This window comes from Folsomia candida, unplaced genomic scaffold, assembly GCF_002217175.1.
Source record: "Folsomia candida strain VU population unplaced genomic scaffold, ASM221717v1 Fcan01_Sc001, whole genome shotgun sequence".
Taxonomy (NCBI): Eukaryota; Metazoa; Arthropoda; class Collembola; order Entomobryomorpha; family Isotomidae; genus Folsomia; species Folsomia candida.
Window position 1 is genome coordinate 22,180,304 of NW_019091193.1, and position 20,195 is coordinate 22,200,498.

General features: G+C 38.1%; 5 protein-coding genes and 1 long non-coding RNA gene across 7 annotated transcripts; 3 read left to right on the plus strand and 3 right to left on the minus strand.

Annotated features, from left to right (window-relative positions):
• The first annotated feature begins 753 nt into the window (after positions 1 to 753).
• Positions 754 to 5,817, plus strand: LOC118433831. The gene is made up of 5 exons (XM_035846143.1): positions 754 to 1,244; positions 1,317 to 1,566; positions 1,662 to 2,094; positions 2,171 to 3,103; positions 3,194 to 5,817. Exons 1-5 carry the CDS (start codon positions 1,058 to 1,060, stop codon positions 5,618 to 5,620), a joined length of 4,230 nt encoding a protein of 1,409 aa, XP_035702036.1. The 5' UTR covers positions 754 to 1,057; the 3' UTR covers positions 5,621 to 5,817.
• Positions 5,652 to 10,518, minus strand: LOC118433832. Its single transcript, XM_035846144.1, has 13 exons — positions 9,255 to 10,518; positions 9,080 to 9,176; positions 8,903 to 8,997; positions 8,620 to 8,807; positions 8,439 to 8,531; positions 7,566 to 8,368; positions 7,359 to 7,504; positions 7,047 to 7,281; positions 6,869 to 6,989; positions 6,616 to 6,778; positions 6,366 to 6,540; positions 6,167 to 6,291; positions 5,652 to 6,083 (listed from the first exon to the last, which is right to left on the minus strand). Exons 1-13 carry the CDS (start codon positions 9,482 to 9,484, stop codon positions 6,020 to 6,022), a joined length of 2,535 nt encoding a protein of 844 aa, XP_035702037.1. The 5' UTR covers positions 9,485 to 10,518; the 3' UTR covers positions 5,652 to 6,019.
• A 2,068-nt stretch (positions 10,519 to 12,586) lies between these two features.
• On the plus strand, positions 12,587 to 13,672 carry LOC110848001. 2 transcript variants are annotated; one of them, XM_022095091.2, is made up of 3 exons: positions 12,587 to 12,742; positions 12,917 to 13,255; positions 13,371 to 13,672. In XM_022095091.2, the coding sequence occupies exons 1-3, from the start codon at positions 12,655 to 12,657 to the stop codon at positions 13,523 to 13,525; spliced, it is 582 nt and encodes a 193-aa protein (XP_021950783.1). In that variant the 5' UTR covers positions 12,587 to 12,654; the 3' UTR covers positions 13,526 to 13,672. The 2 variants fall into 2 exon arrangements, with proteins under 2 accessions (XP_021950783.1, XP_021950798.1); XM_022095106.2 differs by having other exon boundaries at positions 12,699 to 12,853.
• Positions 13,673 to 13,720: 48 nt separating this feature from the next.
• On the minus strand, positions 13,721 to 16,354 carry LOC110847983 (laccase-4). Its single transcript, XM_022095066.2, has 9 exons — positions 16,010 to 16,354; positions 15,849 to 15,930; positions 15,702 to 15,781; positions 15,371 to 15,618; positions 14,938 to 15,286; positions 14,494 to 14,793; positions 14,350 to 14,404; positions 14,037 to 14,231; positions 13,721 to 13,965 (listed from the first exon to the last, which is right to left on the minus strand). The coding sequence occupies exons 1-9, from the start codon at positions 16,286 to 16,288 to the stop codon at positions 13,859 to 13,861; spliced, it is 1,695 nt and encodes a 564-aa protein (XP_021950758.1). The 5' UTR covers positions 16,289 to 16,354; the 3' UTR covers positions 13,721 to 13,858.
• Positions 16,355 to 17,716: 1,362 nt separating this feature from the next.
• On the minus strand, positions 17,717 to 18,773 carry LOC110848021. Its single transcript, XR_002547724.2, has 2 exons — positions 18,362 to 18,773; positions 17,717 to 18,177 (listed from the first exon to the last, which is right to left on the minus strand). It is a non-coding gene; the product is annotated as an uncharacterized LOC110848021 (long non-coding RNA).
• Positions 18,133 to 20,183, plus strand: LOC110847992 (guanylate kinase). Its single transcript, XM_022095078.2, has 5 exons — positions 18,133 to 18,272; positions 18,356 to 18,454; positions 18,796 to 18,995; positions 19,082 to 19,314; positions 19,402 to 20,183. Exons 1-5 carry the CDS (start codon positions 18,258 to 18,260, stop codon positions 19,545 to 19,547), a joined length of 693 nt encoding a protein of 230 aa, XP_021950770.1. The 5' UTR covers positions 18,133 to 18,257; the 3' UTR covers positions 19,548 to 20,183.
• Positions 20,184 to 20,195: the final 12 nt, after the last annotated feature.

The window sequence follows — 20,195 nt, forward strand, 5'->3', positions numbered from 1 at the left end:
TTCTTTTAATCAATTTATGCAGAAATCAAGTTTAACCAGAATATTTTTATTGCCGGACAGGATCAAAATGAATACAAACGTAAATATGGTTAGCTGAATAACGAGTTTTATATATTGAATTATAAATCACCGTTGAAATTTAGGTAGTTTACCATATGCAGAGTACTTGAACGATGTGCTTTTTAAAAAAAAAACTTTGATTTTTAGCCCGAGCCAAAGTTTTTGGAATCGTCGAATGCGTTCTGCCGAAGTGCCGACTCACACTGGTTTTTGAAACTGGTCGAAAAAATCTGAAAATTAGTATGCTACGGGAAAAATTATAGAAAATTTACACTTATGAATAAAAACAATTCCGTCTTTTTAACATATTGGCCAGGGAGTCTCGAAAGGGGAATGCTGAGTATTCAAAGTACATTAAAAGTACATTACTCTAGCTCGGCCCATATTAAATATGTAGATTTCTTAATTCTTAATTTCAAATGCCAAAGGTACAATAAAATTAATACAGATCTCAAATTTTAGGTACGATAAATAGGTCACGTTTGCTTTATGACTTCGTTAATTAATCTTGGTTCGTTTACAATGTACATTTTATTACCAAAATATTAAATCATTATCCCAGCACTGAATGGCCAATAAGGGACCCAGCTTAGCCATAATAATAAAGAATAAGGTTTTTGAGATGCGACCAGACTGGTTTATGAGTCGGTCAGTAGTCCATAAGTAGTTTTGAAATAACTTGAGAAGAATCTGCCTACACCACATTTGCATGTAATTCCTCTCGTTTTCTTTCTTGCTAACTTAACGAATTTGTATGACGACAAAACCAAAAGTGCTTATTTCAGTTTCACTTTGATATTGGATAAAGTCGGAAGCAATAGAGGCGTGACTCACACTGAGATACAATTTCACCACCTTATTCCACCGGTCAATTAATTATTCATAGCTGCACATGTGTACATGTGACACATTTGTCCACGACTTTCTTAAATATTTTGAACACAAATTGGATAAAAACTTTTTTTTCTAAAAGTGAAGAGAATGAATTAAAGCAACAATGAAAGTGACGTTACGATTTTTAAAGTTTAAAGCTCGGACGAAATTAAACAGTTCGTTAATTATTTTCTGTCTCGTGGGGTTGTTTCTGCTGCTTGTGGAGAATGTGGTTGTAGTGAATAGTTTTGATTTGCTCGGAACGCATAGGAATGCTGAGTATTCTTCAAGTCTAGTCATTTTATTAACAGGTAAAACATACATAAATTGAGAGGATTGACACAAATTATGTAATTCGTAGTAATTTAAAATTCAATTTGCAGTCAGTGCATACCACACAATTGTAAATGGGGCGGTTGTTCCTCTTGAAACTGGAGCAGCAGCGTCGTTACTTAAACTGCAGTCCAAACAAGATGGACTCCAACTACAACAAGAACAGAGGAGCCCGCGTAAAATGGGATACATTTCTGCCAGCCTCCGAACTATGGGATGTCTTCCAAAATTCTTTTGTGCCATGGATTCTAGAGACCAAACATGGAATGACATTGCACATTTAATAAAATTTGCCATGTTGTAAGTTGTCAAACTCTGTACATAAGTTGCCAAAAAAGTGAACGTGTATTTTTCTTCTTTGAATACATGAATTTCTTTATAAAAATTATATACAGAAACGATGATCCTCAAATTGAGCATAACGAGAACAACTTGGAAGACTATTTTCTTTCTTCTATGCAAGGTTTGCAACCTTTTGAGCCTCCGTCGTCATCGTCATCAGAAGAGGATTCCAAGGAAGACGACGAGTATTTGGCAGTCGAAATCCAAGCGGGGGATACTAATTTGCCAGCGCAACAAGCACCGGTATCCGTGTCAAGCTCGACAACAGTATCGCCAACAGACCTCAATCTCACAAAGCAAGAAAAGTACAAACGAGAAGAAGCTCTCGTTGATGAAATGTTGGCCAATTTGGATCAAGCAATCGAAAATACAAAGCTAAACAATGATGCAAATCTATCAAATATTTTGTCTGGTTTAAATAAAATGTTTAGATTCGGACGAAGTATGAATGAGACTGGTAATCGAGATGCTCGAGCGTTTTCGATGGTATTTTTAAAAAAAATACAAATTCTAACTTGCTTCTTAATCCGATTTGAGTTTAATATAATTTTTTTCTGCATAGAAAAATAATTTCCTGGCACAAATGAAATTGGCTGCCAAGATCCGACAGATGGATGCAGAAAGTGACAAGTACACGGAGCACTGTACCTCAACCTTTAGTCTCTGTCCGTATACTGTGCAGGCAATGAAAACCATGATACAAAAAGGCAGAGAAGAAGCTAAACTTGAGGCCGATTTTATAAACCAGTTTCCAAAACCGCCCCCACTCACGCCTCCTCCGCCCCCACCACCACCAGCCCAATATCACAAACCGCCCCCACTACTGATTCCACCTACACCAATAATGGCAACCAAATTGCCCCCAATTATCTACCCAAGGCTACCCCCATTTGATCATGCAATGAAAGAGCAATTTAATCCTAATCTTCAGAGTAGTAATGCACCCCAGGATATTTATAGGCAGAATGTATTTCGAGTACAACCATCCCTTCAGAGCACTAATTCTCCCGGGGACATAGTAAAATCTTTTGCCCCTAATAAGACAGAAGATAATAAGTTTGATTTTATGGAACAACGTGAGTCTGCACCAACAAAGAATTCAATTGTGCAAAACTTTCTCTCGCAATCAAGATCAGCAATATCAACAGACCAGGAGCCGAACACACCAGCACTTCAGCAGGTTGACAATTATGTAGAAACTGGTTTAGTATCGGCAAGCAATATCAATAACCATGAACCTGTCAGTAAGGATGGCGATGAATCAGAAGATGCTTCCCGTAGATGGCAGGATGATATCGGGAAATTCAAACCCAAATTGAGCAATAAGACAAGATACAGAGTTAGATCAAAAGGAAAGAGAAGTAGAAGATCTTCGACAGAAATGGATGATGAGGACGACGAAGAGGAAAATGAAAGCTGGGAGTACAACGGTGCATCGGAGGAAGACCGGGAAAATTGGCCGTCACGTGTACTTGTACCTCCCCCAGCACCTCCAGTAAGACGATATTTAAAACATATTCAGTTGTTAGAATAATTTCATTGCAGAAATATGTGTAAATGTTGCTAACAATAATTATGATTTCAGCCCAAAAACTCTCCGCAAGCAGATCAAAGAGAAGATCAGGGAACGTCCTCCGAAGAAGACAGTGACGAACTTGAGACCAAGCCGAATCCAACCTTATCTTCCATGCCAAAACCACCACGGCCTAGACCACCAATGGTTGATCATGCCTTTAAAGAGGTCGAGGAGGAGTGGCCAAACGACGACAAGGATTCATCGGAAGAAGATGACGAAGAAGACGATGAAGATGCAGCTGGTGAAAAGCCGCAAAAGAAACAACAAAAGAATACAACACAGCGGCCAGACAACAATGTTACCACTGCTCCAACAACTCCGCCAACGCCCACTAGTACCGTAAAGTCCTTGTTTAACGACCTACATTCCGAATCTAATATTTTGGGACAAAAGTTAACGCATGTGGAGAAGAACCGTCCCAGTTGGAGTATCGGTGGTCAGAAAGGTGAGACGACCACGCCAGTGTCTTTGTTGGGCTCTGTATTTGGCATGTCAACTAAAGCAGGAAAGACCAAGCGTAAAAAGAACAACTCACCGTTCCATCTCGTCATTAAGCATGCATTGACTTCGGATAAAGTAACCAATGTGGTAGGACAAAATATGGGTCTAGCTATTCCAGGCAGCGGCAGTGCTGAGTACGACTACACTGCCATGCATAATACCCAATACAATAGTGGAGAATCCCTTTGGAAGCCGCCCTCTTATCAGAAACGAGGGAAACGTCCGGGAATTAATTGGAAAACACATGGACTTCGCCCTTCGTCCAACGAATATGAATGGGACGCCCAGAAACCCGTTCCGAACCCCGCCACCAATGGAGGGGACTGGGCTGTCCAAAATTACTGGAACAGCCAGGAAACGGCTGGAGCTGGAAGTTCGTATCCTTATGGGGGACATTCCCCAAACGCCCAACAACTTCCCCTTAGTTCCTACGACCAATCTCCAACCTTTGGGTACCATCTGTACCAGCAACCCTACTCATCACCGCAATCTTTAATGTCTAGCAACTATCAAGGACAAGGTCCGCAGCATAGCTTACCACCGTACTCGTTCCCATCTTCAGGACACGCTGCGTACAATGATCCATTATCCACTTTTCCCTATCAACAAGCCCAATCACCGCATTTTTCTTCGTCTTTAAGCCCATACCCACACCAGCCAATGTTATCAGAACCTGCATCACAGTTCCCTCTCGATCCGGCGTCACCATTTCCTTCGTATTACAAAAGGGATGTTGGTGTCGAGGGCAAAGAGTATGAAACTCACGGCCCCAAAACGACATCATTTCATATCAACCGTAGGCCCAAAACTAAAACGAACATTGGTGCGTCTACTACGTCTCAAAAGAAGCTGTACCAACAAAGTCCTGGGCGACCTCAAATGTGGCATCACACTACAACCACCACCACCACTACTATCAAACCAATGGTATTTCGTGCCAATCATTACGGTTACAACACGCAAGATAAATTGTACAGTGGAGAAAGCAATGATCACATGAAACAAGCAGGATCGTATGAGGTCGCTTATGACGAACCAGCTCCATCTCAATATAGTTGGGAGACTCCGGATTCAAATTTGCGGTACTCGGAAGAAGCTGGTGTAATCATCCCGACAAAACAGCACCATCACGAAGAAGAAGAGTTATCTAAAAATTATCCATTAATACACAACGTGACGCCTCATCCAGTGGTCATCACAACTAGACAAACTAGTGCTCCCGGAGTTTTAAATCGTGCTCGAACCTATGCCCAACAACGTTATCATCCCAACAAGCCTGCGCACTCCTCCGCAACGCGGATCATGCGACAGAAAAAACAACCTGCTTCTTTGTCAAGTATACACCAAAGGCAAGAACAACCTGTTTCATCACAAAACTCGGACAGCAAAATGCACAATTTCCAGTACAACAGAGCCCAAAACGTGAATATGCAGATTGCGAGCCAGCAGTATAATTCAGCCCACAATACCAAACAAAACCTTGGTCGTTCTCACCTATCGCCGGTTCCAAGTTTTGGTTCATACTATTCACTGCTTACAAACTCGGCTCCCAAACCTGAAGCCAGACCAGCTACTACGAAACCGTTGGTGCATAATTCATCTGCAAGACGGGCTTCGACGACAGCAACACGGCGGCGTCCGGGGTTCACCAAAGTAAATACCTATTCAGAAAATGGCGCGCTTCAAAATAGGGCAATAGCATCTTTTCAAAAGGATCCAAATCTTCAGACGTCGCAAAATGATGAGGTTGACATTAATGAGATCGATGAAAGCAAACGACCTCTCGTGATGCAGCAACAACAAACCTTGCAGCTATTCATTGCGCAACAGTTGCATCAATTAGCGGAACAGCAATTAAAAATGGCACAACAAATTCCATTACTGTCCAATAAAAAACAAAGCAAGTCATCTAATCATGTCAATAACAATAGATAATAATTCTTATTCTCTTGGGTATTTGTGCACGTATAATAATACAATTATGCGTACGTATTTATTTAAATAATTATGCATAGTTTAGTAGATTAAGTTTGTATTAATTATTTATGCCGAGTTACAAGATAATTATTGAAACGGGAATTGATTAGAGGTCAATTCATGGCCGAAAAATAAATATAAAATTAGCCGGTTCTGAATTCTAAGGCAAATAATTCATCTTTATGACTTACATACATGCACACACAATTTGCGAGTTTAATAATTTTGTAACCAAATGACCATACAATGAGTCGACTGCGTCAACTCAACAGTATGATTCCTCTTTAAAAATGTGGAGAGGTGGGTCCAGTCCCAATCCATGACTTTGTCCCCAGGCATTCTCAACGGATGAAACATCTAAGCAGTACGCCAAATCTCACGATTTTGTAGTAACGCCGACCTATCATCCACATCATTGATGCTACAATATAAAATTTAATTAATTTCAACCTCCATGCTAATCTAACCAAAGATAATAATAATTTCGCCTCTATTGATGTTTACCTTCTCTTTATTCGTTGGTATCCTTTTGACACAGGTTCACACTTTCTGCATTTTCTCAAAATATTATCCATTCCACAGAGGCACGCCCCAGATTTATGTCCTTGAGCTGATACAGTGTTTCCCATCTAAAATATATATTTCCCCCAGAAATATTCAGGAATTGCTCATAATTTTATATATAAGGAATAATTTATCTTACGCGTTGCATTTTTTTGAAAAGTTTACGAATGTCAATATTTGCTGAAGGTACGGATCTACTTTTTATAGCATATCGTAGTGCATCCAACTCCAGCGTTATGTCAGGAAAACGACGTCCATTCCATGATGTGAGTAGCGTCAAATAGACGTTATCGGATATTCTCTCAGTTTCGGTCCTGTTTTTGAAAAAATGCACTTATCCTTAATTTCAGTCCTGTAGGTCGCTAAGTTTTTGAGAAAGCCACCTTTACCATCTCTTGTAGAGATCATCCTGCAGAAATATGGAGGAAACGTGTTTTCCAAATTTAGCGTGGGAATTCATCATCGTCTTGAAGTTTTGATGGCAAACAGTGTAAGCAAGATCAAAAGCCATGAAAATTAGTTCAAAATACATGTGGGAAGTGCTTTGATAACCTATGAATACCATTAAAACACTACATAATTCAATTAATTATGATAATTAAGATTAGCAAAAATGCTATAATTATTAATTATTGAACGGACCCTTTCCCCCAAATATAGATTGATCCATTGAACTGATGTCCACTATTTCAAAGGGTACGTTCTCCTTGTAAGCAGACGTAGATTCATCCCATTCTACGCCCCACACGGTGAGATTCTTGAGCTATTTTAAAAATGTGTATAACCTCTAAAATGATAAAGCCAAACTTGCGGCACTTACTCTTGGCGGACAGACATCTTTATCGTAAGCGTACTCAATCTTCATTTTTGGATAACTTGCACAGTCCTTCAACCCAGTCAGAATTTTCTCAGATTCCGAATGGCTAATCTCCCTGTCTACATTTTTACCCAAGAGCGCAACCAAATTTAACGCGTCTCGAAACATTTGTGGTGGAATGGACGCGGTGGGAAGAATTTTTGCGACGACTTCAACGGAACCCTTCAGCATTTTGTACCTTAACAAGTTGGACAATAAATTCAATAAGAAACTGCACGTAGAACACAAGAAGAATGGTAAATATGATACACCAACCACTCGGTGGAGTAGGAAACTAATGATCCATTTGCGCCACCGGACTGAGGAACAATTTCGACGCCTTTTTTGTCCACTTCTCCAATTCCCTCGTAGACAGTTTGTCGTGCAATATGGACCAATTCCACTACATAGTTGGATAAGTCCTAGAGTACGTTTTATGCAGCAATCAGTTTGTCTAGCCCAAAAATACCAACAATTCCTTACCGCTTTGGCATAGTTTAAAACAACTTCGTCTTTTAAGTCCGTGACTTGTAAAGGAACTATTTCTTCTGTGTTTCTGGTGCGTTTCCTGGCATTCGACGGGCCTTTGTGTCGCGTGGAATGGTTGCTCCCTTTATTTGGTTTTCTCAAAACTTTCTTATTATTTGAGATTTCTGATTTCTTCTTTGTTTTATGTGGAGTTTTATGACCATCATCAATTTTTGATGTACTTTCTTCATTTGAAATGTGTTTAGAAATACTATCGGGATTTGAGCCTATGGGAAAGTATATTTCTGCAACTGGTGCCTCTTCTGTAGTCTCAATAAAAGTTTCAGTTGTGAATTTATCGCTGTTGGAGCTATCAAGGTTTTCAATTTCATTATCTTCATCTATTTTTGTCGCAGTTTCAACATCGTCAAATTTCTGGATAGCAATAAACCCTTTTGGGCCAGTATTGTTGTCAGTTGTTGCAAGGTCGTCATCTTCCTTGGCATAATCTTCGTGTCCATCGTCTGTTCTAGCTTCGACATTCTCAGTGACATTCTCATCGTCGTTAGTTTGTTGAGTTGCCAAATTACTGCTGTCATCCAATTTTTCTCCCAACATTTTTTGGCCTACATCATCATCTTCATTATTTCGCAAGTCAAGAAAAACTTGCTCATTACTTTCGTCGTTCTTCTTTGCGCGCATCAACGCCACGTATGAACTCTCATCATCAGCATCCAAATCTATGTTTCGTGCAGGTTTAGCCATACGTGCTTCTAATGCTAATTTAGAGAATTCTGTAGTGTTGACATGTAATGCATCTATGGTCAAAAATTGTCAGTTTTGAGTACTCATCATATGACTTGGTTTTGAAAAATACTTCCAACCAACCTCGATCAACTAGTATACGAAATCGTTGACCATCTTCTAGAACGACAGGAGTTGTAAATTTCCCACAACCCTTTTTGAAAAAGTTCTTTGAATCTACAGAGTAATAGTCGTTGATATTATTGCAATGATCCAGACTAGATGAAAATATGGTTTTGGCTTGATGCACAAAAAATGTGTTCACCGAAAACTTTGTTTTTGTAGCCCTTAATTTTCACTTTGAAAGCTGATCCCTCGCCATTTGCGACTCCTTTATAACATAACCCTCCGATCTTCATTGGTTGTGTGTGCCGAGGATTGATGACAATTATCACGGAAGTTTCATTTTCGTTTGGGATGTAAGATTTTCTCACAGCAGACTCGACCGTGTACCTGATTATGAAATGGGACTAAATGGGTCAGACCTTTTCCCTCTTTGGAGTTACCTTACATACACGTGTTTATCCACTAGTGAAATGTATACGTACCTCCTGAACCCTTTGAGAAATACCTCGTCATCATAAAGCGTGACTGTGTGAGCCGTTGGATAATCCGGATTGGTCATCGATATTAACGATTGAACCTATACCAGCCAAGAAATAATAAATTTCATGGGTTTTAAATATACGCATGTGCATTAAATATGAATGAAATATACTCGCTACCCTGAGCTCGTGCTTTTTAATCCGAAAACACTTGAAGTTTTCTGCACTAATGATTTCCTCAGCTTTGTTTGAACATCCATTTGATCTTTTTAAAAAACTGGAAATAAAAATTTATGCTTACTTTGATATAATGACGTTGATATTGTAAATTTATATCTGTTAATCAAACACGTACTATCCATTTGGACACAGAAAATCGAGCTTCAGGGGTTTTTTGAAAAATACTCCGCCTGGGCATGTGGCCGTAGAGAAGCTATAAACTTTTCCATTGTATCCGAATTTCAGACCACCTTCTTCGGCAGAACCCAAATTAGTTAGGGACAAGTAATAACCAATAAGAATAAAAACGTTGGAATTAGACAGCAGAGTTTGGCGTTGTGTATGAGCAACTATCTGTAGTGACATTTTAGATTTGTAGAAGCGTTATGCTGGAGAGTGTATAAAAGTTTAAATTATTTCCTGCAGTAACCAAATTATAAAATTTTTATTACATGTGTGTTGACACCGATAGCTTATTCATAATTATGATTAATTTGCACAATTATTAATACTACGCGTGTGCGGAGATAAGACTCTCACTTTCCTGAAAATTAACTTCAATTCTAATCAGCTTCAATTAACTTGAATTAATTTTCAACAATAGCCTCAAACTGTCAAAGATACAAGTGTTAAATTGTTGGCAGAAGTAACCTTCAGGAGAGATCACAAAAACTATGATCGATTAAAAAACTACACATTTTTTTTATTTGGCTTCGGCTCTTACGGGTCCAATGTCTGCAAGGATCAACTATGTACCGCTTTCTTTTGAATATATTTGAACCACACAAAAATTCAGATCGGTGCAAGAATTGATTTGAAAAGTTATCTTTTTATCTTCACGCAAGCTGTACTTGCCACATGAATATACGTACTCCTTTGTCATTTGTTAATTACAACAACTTTCATTTTCTTGCTTTAAATATTTGCCTATTTGTTGTTTTTACTTTCTAATCGTTCTTGAAAAATATTTTCGGACAAACCGTTTTATGCCAAAGCTATTAAAGCATTCTTTAATCATATTACATTAATTACAATTACATTGCACAATGATTGGCTGTATGTAGTATATTTTGATGTTGCTTGCACTATACATAATCAGGGAGACTGGTTATGTATATAGTAGTGACAAATAAATTCATGACTTCATATAATTAAGTAAGTCCAAATAAAAACAGATTTTATACTAATATAATAATGCATTCAGGTGAAATTCAGTAATTGACCCTGATACAATGAAATAACGCAGTTTTATGACCATTCAAGATGAGCCACTAGTATGATTTATGCCCACAGTACTCTAAACACGCAAAAACGAACATACAGTCAATGGAACAAGTATAGGCACCACCCACGCAAGCTACCTAAAATTGCCTATAACTTTGGAACGCATTATCAAATTAGCATGAAACTTTGTACACATTTAGCAAATCTAATGTAGTGTTCGATTATAATCATGTTTTATTGATTAAAATTGGATAAACACAGTTTTTAAATAATTTGTTGGAAAATATGTTAAATTAACCCGCAAAAAGTATTGGCACCCTATAACTTATAAAATCATAAATCAAAGAATCGCCAATTTTATTACGTCACACTGCTTCTAGTGTTACGTGGCACCTCCCCTCGACGCAATAAGAGCATAAATAGGCCGTTGAATTGATTCGACAAGTTTTTTTATAACGCCTTTCTATATGGCTGCCAAAACTTATTCCGAACTTTTGACAAGGTCGTTTTTCGACGAGTGGTTTCCCATCAGTCCCTCTTTTCTCAACCCGGACATTCAGAATCACATCGGAAGACTGTGCGGCCAACGAAAGAAGCTTAATATTTTCAGTCTCCAAAAACTTGCACCGTTAATTTGGCTACATGTTTGGGGTCACTGCATTTTTGGAATATGAAATTCCTTCCTAGGTCAGGTTTTTGTCAAATGATTTCAAATTATGGTTTGTAGTGATTGATAAGACCTCCCTGGTCATGCCTTTGTCGATAATGACCAGGTAACTACGCCGCGACCTAGTCATTTAACCCCAAACCACAATCGATCCTACGCTGTGTTTAACTGCCATATGCACATATTCGTTTTTGTGAGCCTTTTATGGCATCCGCCAGACTTGGACCATTCAATTGGCTCCGAATGACTAATACTGGCCTATGTCGAAGTAGCAGACCGTTCTTTACTCAATGAAAGTCTATTTAGGGTGATATTTACCCCACTCCAATTTATTGAGCTTCTTCGTTTTGAGGACCCTCGCGTTTGTTGGGCAACTGGACCCTAAAACCCCAACGCATGATTTTTTATTGATCACCACATTGCATGATCTGTTGACCCCACAGTTCGTACTCAAATTCAATATGATTTTGGAGGTTGAAATATTCCGATCTCGAGTGATAATTTGCTTGATTAATCCGTTGAGTTTAGGATTAGGCGGCTTTTTTAGCTGGATCATAAGAAAGCAGGAACTAAAATGATTGCTTCATGTTCTTTGGCTACATTTCGAATAGTAAATATCACGGAGCATGTTTCCTGTCTGAGTTTTTGATATCCAAGCTTGTTTGAGAAGGAGGCAAGATTATTTCTCGCTCCGCCAAAAATAGCTCGTTTGGTGTCGCAATTTTGGCTGTAGACAATACCAATCTGGACTTACGAAGCAGATAAAGTTATATTTTGTGATCTGATTAACTTACCGTGACAAAAGGCAGAGGTTTATCGTTATAAAAATTTCGCTCAAATAATTAAGACATAAGGTACCAATACTTTTTGCAGGTTCCAACCTGACGTGTTCGTATCAAAATCAGAATAACGTTACGGTTATATAATTTCAGTCGGGAAAATGATTATAATCGAACACAACATTAGATTTACTAAATGTGTACAAAGTTTCATGCTAATTTGATAATGCATTCCAAAGTTATAGGCAATTTTAGGTAGCTTGCGTGGGTGGTGCCTATACTTGTTCCATTGACTGTAGCAGTACTCTCTCTTGAGAATAAATAGATGATGAACAAATTCAGCAAGAAATATATATATCATTATTTGATAATGTTGAAAATTGCTCAAATTCATGCTAACTCCCTCAGGCATCCAGTGCATACTATGTAATCCTAAGCGATCTAGATTCCCTTATCTTTCGACTCAAAAACTTGCCTTGTTTGCGAAAGGTAACAAAGAACATTTATGTACCGTTTACATATGCACAAAATCTACCATATCCATCGAACCCTGTCGTGGCATTGTATGTATACTTAACCTAAAATAGAAACCGAATTTGTTGTGCATGAATAAATAACATTAAACACAATTAAATACATTTGTAATTCGTAAATAAAATAACCAATGCAAAGCTATGAAGGTTTTAGATAATGGTTTGTCCAGAAGAGTACATTCGGCTCGGCACACTATAAATATGTACATAGCCAAAATACAAATACATACATCATAACATGTACCTCACTTACATCCTTCTAATATCGTGCTTCTTTTATGAAGAAGGAGGTCAACTTTTTCATGACTCACTATCGCATGTTCATTTCCATTTATGAGAAGAAAATTTAGTACATTTTGTGTGCATACGTATAGATTATGTGCATGTATTGATTTCGCTGAGCTGAGAGTACATCCATCAGGTAAATTAAATATTGTCTTTGCATCGGCGTTTACTTGCTTTTGATAAGCAATTTAATAATCTGAGGTACACTTTTATCATTTTTGTCATCGGGTTTATAAACCGGCATAAGGTAACGTATGCCCATTAGTACAAATAAGCATATTGACCTCTACATACGTTTTATTCTTCCTAGGTCTCACAAAAACTATTGATTTTGAACTGGAGACGTTTCGACAATTTTTCAAAAAGTTTGCAAAATATCAGGATATTTTAAAAATAACCACAATGAAAGTGTGTACCCTGACCGCAATTGCTTTGCTGAGCTTGATTCTGGTCTCGTCAGTTTCTACGGGGTCCGCAATGGTCGCCGACAGTAAACAATTGGACAGGATTGATTTTCACTACAGTTATCAGAGTCCACCAGTGATTGTAAAGACGTTGGAGGAATCCACCGTTGGAGGGGCAACTCCATTGAAAAACAAAGTCAAGGGTCCAGCCGACTTGGGACTTTACTACATTAATTCTGCCGGTCGTAAGTCCAATCAGTTATTTATTTGCGATAATTAAGTGTAAACACTTGCGTACGATCTATGCAGTTCAGATTGGAATCGGAACATGTACTCAAATATTTGTTTTTCACATTGCAGGCTCTTGTGGTGGCCTATCTACTGCTCAGTGTTCTCATAATTGTGGCGCAATTGGTTATCCAGTGTATTGGTGCTATCCAAAAGTCTGTTATTGCCATTACGGTACAACCCCAGTGGAGGTGGAGTCGAATGACATCGAACCACCCACGATCTAAACTTTTGTTTCATTCAACAAGTTGCATTGTTTAATTTTATCCAAAGATTGTCAATAATTGTATGTACGTAAATTTTGTTATTATTTGGTCAACCTAATGTGCAGGCCTAAATTAATTCTCTCAATAAAATATAAGTGTTCTTGCAAATAATGATGTCTTCATATGACAATAAGGTAATTCACAACATCAGTCGTATCAACTAATTGTCTGGGAATATTTATTTATAGCTTATAAAATGGATCTTATAATTTGACTTCATAAAGTTAAAAGTTGCTACACATTGTCCACAAATTTTCATGGTTTTATACCAGAATATGCATCATTCAGAATGATTCATTCTCCAAGGAGGATGGGATTCAGGTCACTATGTTCCCAAAGCACAAACATTTTTCCTACCAGCATGTGTGACGTTATGTGGCAATGAGTTAGCCAGATACCCGCTGTCAACGTAAAATTCGGGTGTACTTTAAACAGGAGAGGGCAACTAATTTATGTCAATATTATGGCTTACGATTGTTGGCGATTAGTCTAATGGCCACCCATCCACAGCCTCCACCTGTAGCCAGCGTGCGTTCCGGATATTGGACAAAAACATCACGAAATTGCAGCCGTCCCCCTGACGCTCTCACATTTTCATCAATCAGTGGTCCGTCTCTTTCTGGGTCAAACACGTCTGGACCGGTTGCGGCAACGTAAAAGTAGCGTCCTATTTATTATTATAAGCGACTTGTGTTTAATCCGCACTGGTATTTAACTTGCTGAAGGTACATAATTTATCGTGGTTGAGCTCGTTTTTAATATTAAAAGCTAAGGTGGCCACGAACCATGGAAGTGAAATGGGTGAGTTCCGCAGTTTCCGGTAGGGTTTGTAGCTCGATTCTACAAACCATACTTATTTACTTATACATACTTATTTAGGGATGTGAGGATTTATCTAATTTGTAAATTATGCATGTTCACATAGGTACCTGCATGATAAGTTGAATGTGCTGTCCTTGCAAAATCTCAAACACTTGCAAATTATCCGTCACATTTACGCCATCCCGGATTTGATCCAAGTAAGCAATTTCTGGGCTACGGAATTGGTGGCCATTGATTTGAATTGTAGCCAACCCACCGACGATCTGTGATTGAAAATCTATCATAATTGTCCTGTCTACCGTTTTTGGAACAGGATAGACTCGGCTCTGCTTTAAAATAGGATTGGGCGATAGCTGGGACACGATCCACTCATCCGTAACGATGGGAGTGGAAGCACCTGGTCTTGACTTTAGGAAATTGCAGAAATAATAAATTTGTACAATACAACTTGATAACATATCATTTATAACCAATTCAACATAATTGTAGGCATATCATAGTATTCACTATGATCAAATTGTGTGCAAATAATCAAGTACAAATTTATATACCATTTTCCGTAGTGGCGTTGGATCAGCAGCATGTTCGTAATGCAAGATGGCGACCCCATTTAACGGTCCTGGTCCAGGATTTTGTATGATCTGGGTGAGATAATTTCCTACGGGCTGATCCATCGTGACAAGGACAGAATATCTCTGTCCAGTATGAATATCCACGTGGTCAACTTTGACTGGAACGCAGATTATGCCGTCCATTTCAATCACGGTCAAGGAATGGTCCTCAATCTCAAATCTAAACATCAACTCGGAAGACAAGTTAATTAATCTAAATCGATAAGTTTTCATTCGCTGAACGCTGATAACGGAGTATCCTTTGGCGTCAGAATTGCTGGTTGGCCACCTGCATATTTCAAACCCTATGAGCAGAGGCCTTTGCACGTCACAGGTATCAAGTGGAAAATAATATGACTCTTATGAGCATTACACTCCGAAGGATTGACCATTGATCATCAGACTTTGCGTTGCGGGCCGCGCTAGTCCTGCGGTGGTCAGAGATTGGAAAAAACGTTCAACAGGTTCGTGAAAAAGTTGTTCCAGAATGAGGAGCCGCTCTTCATCATAGTGATACTTGCTCGCATCTCTAGTCTTTGCCCAGATTGGTGGATTGTTATCCTTGACGATAAGCGCCCCGTGAATCCAAATAATATCGATGTTTGTATGAGCGTGGTACATCTACATATGCACACAATTACATAGTGATTTATGCTATTTAGAAGCTCGATGATTCAAATAGTAGCTTCTGATCTAATTGTTACATGAGTTCCAGGCTCATCTTCAATAAACATGCAGTACGTGTACTTTCCATTGGGTGGTATGTCGGCTTGTGTGACGAGAGCTGCCACAGAATATAGATATATGATATAATATAATAGAATATACATATCTAGAGATATCTATTTCACCTGCGCCATCCGCGGCGACAGTTCTTTGTTGATGCAAACCATGCCAGTGGATCGTTAGTGGTACAGAAAGTCTGTTCTCTACCTGAGACAGGAATCAAATCAAGTACACGAAAATGAATTTGATGAAAAAAGACTGTGGCGTAATTGAATTTTGTTTTCACCAGCACAACCAAATGCTGAAATGTACCAATGGTAATTGTGGGTCCAGGAAATTGTCCATTAATTACTTTGCCCACTTGCTCAAAATTGTCGGGAGCCACCACCTGTTCTTCAACGATCCATCGATGAAAATTGGGGCCATTTTCACAGGTATTGTTGCAAAGGATGCAGAACTTGTCGAGGAAGGGAGGTGCCTGTTGAGGGAGTACCCATTGACCCCAAAATAACAATACAAATTGCAAGGAGAATAATATGGGATAAATATTGGAAACTTTCAACATTTTCGTTTATATCGATCGATGTTAAGCAAATCTTGGCATCTTCTAATCGAAATTACACTAAAACCATTCGATAAATCAGCTTTTGCTTTTATTCATAGATAAGTGATGATTTTGCATCAAAATTAGTGCAAGGTGTGTGTTCTTATTTCTTGCGTGCATGATTTTCTCGTAAACTTTTTAAATTACAGATGACAGATATGAAACAAGGTGTTATGTACATACGTACATACGTACATACATGCTTACGTACATAAAACTATAGTATATCAATTTGATTGAATTTAGTAAATTAGTTCAACGAAACTATTTATAATGGTTTTATGCCAAATGGCAAGTTTCAGATTACATTTTCAACAGGCATGTACATTATGTGTGTATACCAGGCCAGATTCAACAATCAACATTCAGCAGCAAAAAACAGAATAACGCATGTTTTGCAAGTTTTACTAAAGTTGCATGCAAGTTGGTTTCTGCTATAGTGCAAAAACAACGTACATATGCTATAGTTTATATTTATAATGCGCAAATAATAATCATTACAGAAAGATGAGGTCCAGCTGTTGAAGACGTTTTATTAACTAATCATTAACTGACTTGAGCTTTTTTGTAAGTACAATTATGTATCTTAGAAAAATGGTAAATTGCAGAAATGCTGCTAAACTTTCAATACAACAAATGAATATTTATTGTTGCCCCGATTTTTCTAGATTGGTTAACATGTCAAAACCATTGGAGGAGGAGGTTGCTCCCATAAATACCGAAACGCTACCAGCGACGACAAATGAGCCACCAGGAGGAGGAGGAAATACTGAGGCCTCGATAAGCTTAGCTCTGAACGTGTCTGCCGCCATCTCGGCGGAAGGTCGGTGCCCCCTCCAGCTCGTGTGCCCATTTTGTAGGCGCGAGATGACCACACGGCTGGAGAAGCGGACAAACTTGCTGTCGACCACAGAGTCCGACCAACTTCTGTACCTCGGCGGATTTCTTATCTGCTGCATTGTTCCCGTCCTTGTGTTTGGCCTGTTATTTCGTTGGTCTGTTGGAACATTGCTTCTCGTCGTTGCTGTTCTCCTTGCAATTGGATCAATATGTCTGGTCCTGTGGTGGAGTATGAAAGGATATTACGACGATTTCGTACATTTCTGCTCAGAATGCGACAAGGAGTTGGGCACGAGTAATGGATATAGTGAACTACGACAGCAACATGGGCGTCCTTCGTGATGTAGCTTTTTGCTTGCAAAGTTAATCAAATTATTGTTTTTGTATTTTGGGAAGACATTCATTATCCTAAAATAAATCTAGCATAGTATTGTGTGCGAGACTGGCAACTGTCGGCTATGTAAATACTACATATTTATTATGTACAAATTGAATTGAGGGCCTCAATTAGTGGCTAAGATTAAGAAGAAATGATACACATGGATTTAGTTTAGTATATATTAAATAATTGATTTTATTGGCTTTCAGAACCGTTTGTTACTTTTATGTTCGTTCGGAGCACATCCAATTACGGCTCACAAAAATAAAGTCTGCAGTCGGATTTGACTGATGGATTATGAATAATGCCATAGCCTATTTCTAATTGCAAGACAATTGACGTACATGCGTGATTGGATATAACTAAATTGCCCTTGATAGAACTTGTAATTTGATTCCGAAAATAATCCCCTATCCAATTATCACTAATTGTATTGTGACCAAACTCGAGAGTTGGGTGGTTTCATATCGCATGGAAATTATTTCGCATTCGTCTGACGTCGAGAAAACCGTTCTATTGAATTGGTTTGCCCATTTCTCAAACTCCAGGAGTGGCGGTAGCCAACTCAGATTTTCCTTTCCAAAATCCATGAAATATTGTACTTTGACTGTCAAAGTTTGACATATTGAAACTGAAATTAGCAATTTAATTAGAAATTAGTAATCAAATCAAAATTAATAGTCTCAAATTATCATAATCCCGTCTGGGTTGATGTCATATTTTATCGTGAGTTACTACAATTTGCTGCAGTGCTAGGCCCAATTTGTACACATTTAATAAAATTTGATCCTTCTGTTGTGAAATTGAAGAAGTACCAATTACTGAAGATGTCAACGTTGGGAAGTGGAGTTCTTGCTGCGAGTAAAATCCCAATTTTAGTTCTTTGTGGACCTTCGGGAAGTGGAAAGGTTGGTATTTATTAATTGAAAATATTTCGTAGCTTGTTTGTAGCCCATTTTCCTGATTTACTTCATTGACAACTGTTTGCGCAACGCTCCTCTCCTATACGCTATACTCCTTTTGCGTCTGTAATTGCATGCAAAGTCGGGTGGAATAAATGCTGAAATGGAAATATTTAAGGTTACGCAAAAGCACAATAAATGATATAGTATGACAGTAATAACTAATAATAAGTAGTGTAATTTAAAAATAAATGGACTTATTTGCTTATTGCACAAGATAGAAGTATTAAATTTGTCTGTCGTATTCATTGTATATTTTTTTAATGAGTTATTATCCGATCTTCTAGTCTACTCTGCTGAAGAAGCTGTTGTCCGAGTTTGATAACAAGTTTGGCTTTTCCATTTCTCATACGACGAGATCGCCACGACCAGGGGAAACGAACGGAGTCGATTACCATTATGTGACTCGTGACGAAATGCAACAAGCTATTAAGAATGGCGACTTTGTCGAGTTTGCAGAGTTTTCGGGAAACATTTATGGCACCAGGTAGGTGAATTGCTTCACCCAAATATTTATATCATGATAATACATCTCAATAATCAGTAGTTTTTGATGGATGATTGTATTTTCAGCAAGAAATCTATCTCTGATGTGTTGTACACTCAAAGAATTTGCATCCTGGACATTGACGTGCAAGGGGTCAAACAACTCAAACAAATTCCGGATTTCCAATCTAAGCAGAGGCTCGTATTTATTAATCCTCCGAGTCTAAACACCCTGAAAGCAAGACTAGTTGACAGGGGTACCGAGACAGAAGAGTCCTTGGCCAAAAGGTTAGCCGTTGCACAGGCCGAGATTGATTATGGTAAGTTAACTATACAGCTAAAAGTTCAGCTCATAAGGATAGTCTCTGTTAAAGTCAGATTAAGAGACTGCTTGCATTTTTATATAGGAATCACTCCAGGAAACTTTGATTTGGTGATAGTAAACGATGAGGTGGACAAGGCATATGGAAAACTGCGAGAGTTTATTTTACCTGATATTCAACAACTAGAAAAAGAGAAGACTCAAACTGAAGGAGGTGACGGAGATAAATGAAAACTTTAATTAACGTGAAATTCTAGTAACTAGTAACTTTTAAAATTTATCATGTTATACCTCATATATTGTTTGGTAACAAGACGGGTGTAGCTCAATGCCAATAAGTAATGCAATACAAGTACATGTAACAAACACGTCATTACTCATTAGTCCTTCGTATATTGCCATTGAACCCTCACAATTGCATTGCTATTATTTATTATGACTCGTGAGTTTATAATTTTATCATCCTTGAAACCAGATAAGCAACTTATTCACATTTATTATAATTTATTAGTAAATATTGTGTGCAGAATCCACTTGACCTTTATTAGTTGTGACCATTTTGTTGTTAGCTTTATAGATTCATTCACTATTTGATGCATGTTTTGAAAACCTCATTCTAAAATCGCTGTTAATTTAACCAACGTAAGACCTACTTGTAATACATGGAAATACCATGTAATTAAAAAATATTACCCAATTCATCTGTACCTGCTTAACTTTTTTAAGACCATGTTTTAATCTATTCCATGTATTTGGAACTGTATCGCTGCTATCTCGTTCGATTACATTAATAAATGACATCCTTTGTAACTGGCAACCAAATCTAAAAAGAAATAAAAATAAACCGCATGTTGTGTTCCCATTGAAGTTGATCTATAC